The sequence below is a fragment of the Pyrgilauda ruficollis genome, unplaced genomic scaffold (genome assembly GCF_017590135.1).
Source record: "Pyrgilauda ruficollis isolate IOZ18807 unplaced genomic scaffold, ASM1759013v1 scaffold25, whole genome shotgun sequence".
NCBI classification, from domain to species: domain Eukaryota; kingdom Metazoa; phylum Chordata; class Aves; order Passeriformes; family Passeridae; genus Pyrgilauda; species Pyrgilauda ruficollis.
In genome coordinates this window covers 16,847,104-16,853,583 of record NW_024523822.1, presented here as the reverse complement: position 1 = coordinate 16,853,583, position 6,480 = coordinate 16,847,104, and the positions used below count along the sequence as shown (strand labels likewise).

Genomic DNA, 6,480 nt, shown 5'->3' with positions numbered 1-6,480 from the left:
AAAAAAAAAAAAAAAAAAAAAAAAACCAAACAAACTGGGGCAAACAGCATCCCAGTAGTGTAAAAATCTCCAAATACTAACACTGGGGTGGCTGTGTACTTCTGATGGTGGATGTCTTTACCTGATGGAGAAAGTGGCATGGTCTTTAGGAGTAAGTATTTATGAGGATATGGAATTTTACACGTTGCCAGTACTAAAGATAAAGTAGTGGGGGAAGAGGCAGTGAGAGTCCATGAATAACTGAATAAACTGTTAAGCTGTGCTAACTACTTTCAAAATGAGATCAAGGTTGCAGTGAGACCTGTGGGTGGGTAGACCTCTCTGCCAGTCTGAGATTTCACAGAAATCACTAGCTTTTTAAACTTCCATATAAAATTAAACTCTTGCTATCTTAATAACTCAAAGTAAGCATGACATAGAAAGCAGTAGGGTTTGTCTTTTATTAGAAGCATATTACAAGCATGTAAAAAAAGGGTTTTTATTGTTAATTCCTGAAAGAAACAACATGTTCTGAAGTATGTTTTCAGGGAACATTGAATCTGAGTTTGGATTTTGTGTGAGTTCAGTAGCAGATTTGCAATTCCATACTCTTTTGTTTAGAGTTGGTCTATTTTTAGTAAAACTTGAGCATGTTCAGGTAACAGAAGACCCCTTACTTAACGCCTTGCAAGTATTGTTGATTGAATCTGCCTTTTCTGTGACACAACCTTATTCAAGGTGCAAAAGCAATCTGTACAACTTCACTTAAGCCTATGCTTTACTGATTTTTTTCACTTGACACCACAGCAGTGAGAGTGGAGTTGTGGCTGTAGGCAGAATTTTGGGCAAGAAGTCGGATGTAAACATGGTCTTTCCAGTAGCTGGCTTTGGATTTATTTTGGCTTGTAGAAGAGTCTTTGAGGCAGAAGTTACAATGAAGGGATTTTTCCAGCACTACCTTCTGTGTCCTGGCTCCCTGTTTAACCTTCTGTTCTGTAGTTGGACTAATGACCTTGCAGTAAATCAGAATCCTGGGCTGCTTTCAAAGTAGTGTGGCCAGCAGGGTGAAGGAGGTGCTTCTCCCCCTCTGCTCCACCTGGAGCACCATGTCCAGCTCTGGGGCCCCCAGCACAGGAAAGGCATGGACGTGTTGGAGCACGTCCAGAGGAGGACCACAGAAATGATGGGAGGGATGGAACACCCCTCCTATGAGGAGAGATGGAAAAAAGTTGGAGTCGTGCAACTTAGAAAGGAAAAGGCTCTGGGGAGAGCTTATTATGGGCCTTTCAAGTATATAAAGGGGGCTTACAAAAAAGATGGGGACAGACCTTTTATCAAGACCTGTAGTGACAGGACACAGAGTATAATGACCTAAACAAATTACACAAGCATAAATAATTTTTATCCGTAAAAAGCATTCATTTTCATCTTTGGTTTTTAATACATGCTTATTAATTTTTATTAGAGAAGGTATCAAAGCTGTATATTAATCTGCATGGCCTGCTATATTTCTCCTGTTATCTTGATTTCTTGCATTTGTCCACAGATTTATGTACTGGCTGCATAACACCTGAAAATCCTATCTTAATGTGGTCCCACCTGGGAACTTGGTGGTTGTCTCTAAAATTTTGATTGAATTCCTTTAGTTAATTTTATAAAAGGAAGTAATTTTGCTCAGTACACTTCGGAAAATATCCAGGTGCCTGTGAAATTTGTTTGTGGTTAGTGCCCTGTATTTCAGTGTGGTTTACTGGCTTGAGCTTGATGCTGCACTAAGCATGCCTGGGTAGTTTCTGATTTGGAGCTAGTTTATATCTGGGTGTCCTGCAGCAAACATTTTACTTACAAAATTGCACATAGGTCTAGCTCTAAGTGCTTTGCTGTCCTTTATGAAAACTTTTTTGTCTCCTACAGTTGTGTGCATTGTTTTACATTTACAAGTGTTCCCTTTCTGGATGAAGTCCATAACAATGTGTTTTGTATTTAAAGAAGAGGCATCTTTACTAGAGTCCAAGAGAAAATCCTGTTGAAATTTGTTTACTTTACAATGAGCATCATATAGAGTAGATGTAAAAATTCTATTCATTGCTGATGTGTAGAAGTGAGGTTGTTCATCTGGAACTAATAGCAAGGGTTATAAATACAAATAGTAAGTTTGTAATGCAGCATTTTGGTATGTCAGCTTTGCTTAAGGTACAAAGCACTAATTATAAAAGTGTTTTAAACATATCAAATTACACTGTTAAACTAGTTGCTGGGAGCACTTGGGAAATTTGTTTAAGCACTTTTTTTTTTTTCCTAAAAAATGTGTGTATGTAAATGTGCAATAAAATGCGGAGTTACCACAAGCTTCTCAATTCTTTGAAGATCATACGGAGTCATCCACAAAAAATGCTAAATATAGTTCTTTCTAAACTGAAGTTTTCTACATGGGTCTTAAAATAAGTGGTTCTATGTTGAGGAGTAAGTATTTCCTTTTTTAAAATTTAAGTCTAGAGCTCCTTCTGGATGTGGTGCCAGAATTCCTCAGCCTGAAAGCTGACTAAGCTTCAATAATGAAAGGGTGGACAGATGGAAAAACAGTTAACCTATTTCATGTTATGTGTTACCTCCCTGATAATTTGTTACTATGTTACCTTTCCTCAGATTGTTAAACTGGCTGTTTATAGAATGCTTCCAAAAAACCTTCAGAGAAGAACTCTGATGCAGAGGCTACACCTGTTCCCTGAAGATGTGAGTAGCCATGCAGTTACATTTTCATCCTTGTGTTATATAGAGGTGAAGAGGGAGTGTTAGCGATAGCACCCATGTCATAAGTAAATAAATGAAAACAAAAATCACACTGCTTTTTTTTATATGTGTGTTTATGTGTAGTTGGGGTGTTTTCCCTATTATTTCACAGAGATCCAAGATGTATGAGATGAATTGGTGTGTTTAGGTCAAACACTTAGTGTGAAGAATGCAGTACTAATGACAAATTTTGGTCTGTCTTTCTGGCCAGGGGTGTTGTTTGTTAAACAGTCAAGTAATTAAGACTATTCTCACCTGTCTCAGGTTATTCCAGAAGACATAGAGAAGAACCTTCTACAGGAGATTCCTCAGCCACGTGCAGTCCCCAAGAGGTTAGATGAATATACACCAGAAGAAATTGCTGCCTTTCCAAAGGTTTGGACTCCGTAAGTATCTTAGATTTTTTAAAAGGACACATTGACTGAATAGGTATTATGTAGACTCCCACATTATTAGTAAGAAAAAAGTAGTCATTCTTCTCTTTAAGTAATTTTTTTTTGGAGAGACAAGATCATTAAAGCAAAGAACAATGGTTGCTAAAATTTTCTATTTCTGGTTTGTTTTTTTTTAATAAGAAAAGCTTTACTTAAAATCTTGAACAACTCCCTGCTTGATCAAAATGAATAAAGTGAAAACCTTCATTACCTGGTTTGAGTTGGATGTGCTGTGTAATGCAAAACTATTAGCCATAGCCAAAGGAAATGCCACTCCAGTCTGTAAACTTTCAAAAGCTTATCAAAAATCACTTGTACTTAGGCTCCTCACTTTAGATAATACTGAAATATGTCTGCACATCCGTTCTGTGTAATGGAAGCACCTCTGTGTTAGTGTCTGTTAAAGGAAACAGAATCCAGCAAATACATTACAGTCTCGGCTGAGCTGAAACGGGGAGATTGGTTTTGACTTCTTCTAACCTATGTCAGTGGTCAAACTTGGTATATTTGAGTTTATCCTCAATACTGAATGGAGCTGAAATTCCTGAGACCTCCTGGTTTCTATGAGATTTCTGTGGATTAGGCCTCAAGAAGTTTAGATTCTGCACCATTGACCAGAATTTTGCAGTACATTACAGTAAAGCTGATAAGCCTGTCCTGTCATATTGTGTGCTGTAGTCGTCTGTGTTTAGTATTAAAACTTAGAGAGGTTCTCCACAATAATTTAGCTTGAATGGTGAACTGGCACTTAGTTTTAGCTCACTAATTGGGAGTATCTGTATTGTCAAAGGAAATAGTGTTATGCTGACAGGGCTTTTAAAATGCATTTCTTTGTTGCCACACACTACCATAGTTCATCTCCTTAGGACTGGGCCACCTTAATTGTGTTGACTTGCAGGTGTGTGTGGCAGAGGACAAATAAACTTGATGCCATGTAATTTAGTCATTGCTGTCAAACTAAGTTTTGTAATATCCTCATGTCAGCGTATTAACTTTGGGGAAAATCTGCAGGTAAGAACACTAATGCAGTTAGAATTCCCCTCCCATAATTTCTTAGAACGTTCCCTCTGGAGGAATCCAAAGCACAGAGAAAATAAGCATCCCCTTTTTTTAATATTTCTCTCCTCTGCCATCTCATCTGGATTGATTGCTGGTGACTGCACTCTGTATACAATCTTACTCCTTGCCAGTTATGGGGGCTGGGGAGTGCAGCTGCCTTAGAAATCATATAGCAGATTTGGAGGTTTTCAACCCAGTGCTTCTCCTGTGGGAGAGCTAGGGAGCTCAAGTGGGTATTATGGTGAGAAAAAACAGGGAATAGGTGGGCCTGAGAGGAACAGAATACTGGGTGTAAAATGAGTGAGAGAATGTTAAAGAGAAGTGGGGTAGGGAAAAACAAATGGGAGTTTGGGAGAATTTTAATTCTCTGTGTGTAGAGACTGGGGCAGAAGTTTTCCTTCAACCAGCTATTCCATCTTGAGCTATATTTAAAGGCTTGGAGACACACCTAACCCTTGCTGTGTCAGACTTTTGTCCCACCTGCTTTTATGCTCTCAGGAGCTGGTAGGATCTCGCAGAGGGAGAAGAATGGTTATCTTCCCTCTCTCCACTATCTGCAGGGCTCATCACTGTTGTGATTTTGGCTTCTTGTCCTGGCCTGCAACCAGACCATTGTTGGGGTCAAATAATTTAACCTTCAGCTCACTTTTTTACCAGTTTTGATCTTGGGAAGAGTTTCCAATATGAAGTAATGGGAAAAAATAGTAATGTTTTTCCTGTCTGAATGAGAAAATGTATTTTGATTCTCTGGCATTCAGATTTTAGGGCTGGGGGGGAGGTGGGCTTAGTTGGCAAATAAAAGATGAAGAATTGAGCAAATTTGGTGAAATAACTTTCTGATGTGGTAAGTAAAATACAGAGGTCTGGAAAAGGGAACTTAAAATGAACCACAGCCACGTGCCCACTCTGTTCTGATTAAAATGCCAGCTGGAGTGTCTGAGAACAGACAGCTTTGCACCAAACACATTCAAAGAAAGGGTGTATGAATATGCAGAGGTAACAGAATCTCTGTTCTGAGTTTTTTCAGTGTGTGAAGCCATGGAAGAAGTAGTGTTGGCATTATTACAGTATTCCTGCAAAAGACTGGAGAAGGAACAAAAATATAAGTACATACATAGTCTTCTTTTTAGAGGCATAAAGCACAAATATTCTTTTAAAAACAAGTCAGCAAATGGACAGCTTTGTTCAAAAAATCAAAAAGAAGTTAGGTTAAAATATTGTTGTATAAATCTGATAATTTGAGGTGTACTGAGGAAACAACTACGTGACATGAAAATTACTTCAGAAGAGAAAACATAAGGGGCACATGAGTTGTTTTGTAGAAATCCAAATATTGCAGAGATACACTTGTGTCTCAGAACGCCAGACTGACTTTCTCTTTGGGTTCCTTGTCATTTTATTCATGTCAGCTGACAGACTGCCCAGGGAGGCTGTGGAAACTCCAGCCCTGGAGATGCTCAGAACTCAATGCACAGTTCCTGAGCAAGCTGATGTAATGTTGAAGTTACTTCCTCTTTGAGTGGAGTCCTTTCAGATGCAAATTATTCTATGGTTCTTTATTTAGAGGGAAAGTAAACAAACATAGTAAAATAGATTAATATTTTAATAAACTGTGTTTAAAAAACCCAGTGCTTAGGTTGCTAATCTTATTAGTCCTGTTTGGCTTTTCCTTGGGCTGTTTGTTACTCTGTACTAGGATCTTAGAAATCAGGGTGAGAACACACAGTGCTGAAACGAGTAACCTGTTCTTGTCCCCTGCATTCTGCATTTGGGATGTGAAAAGCCTTATTGTGGACTTGGATCTGTGACCTTTTGCAGAGTCCATAGACAGCTTCCATGCAGTGTGAGCAGTCCTTACAATGAAGCAGAAAATGAAGGACACACAAAAAAAAAAAAAAAACCTCTTTTTTTTCCTTCTTCAGATGGTTTTAGTAATTCTTCCTGCCTTGCGTGACTTTGGTTTTAATTATTATTTATCTTCCATGAAGTTTGGAGCCTGGTGACCAACCTGTTTACCGAAGAGTAGATGTTCAAAATGGAATGAAATATCTCTGATGGTGATTAGAAAAGGGGGGAGTTAGAGGGAGACAGTGTTAATGGTTCAGCTTCTTTCTAGAGAAAAAGAAAATAGTTGATATTAGCCCTTTAAGATACCTGTATGCTTTAAGGGAAAAGATAAGTGAAAAGCAGAGTTTGATTAAAGTCTATAAATACCAGT

At 38.4% G+C, this 6,480-nt stretch overlaps 1 protein-coding gene across 2 annotated transcripts in view; it reads left to right on the top strand.

The window, feature by feature from the left end:
- MRPL13 (mitochondrial ribosomal protein L13) overlaps window positions 1–6,480 on the top strand; it is a 28,981-nt gene that overhangs the window by 11,074 nt on the left and 11,427 nt on the right. For both annotated transcript variants that reach the window (XM_041470693.1, XM_041470694.1), the window contains exons 5-6: window positions 2,626–2,712; window positions 3,034–3,155. In XM_041470693.1, coding sequence (XP_041326627.1) covers window positions 2,626–2,712; window positions 3,034–3,155 — 209 coding nt within the window. The remainder of the gene's footprint in view (window positions 1–2,625; window positions 2,713–3,033; window positions 3,156–6,480) is intronic.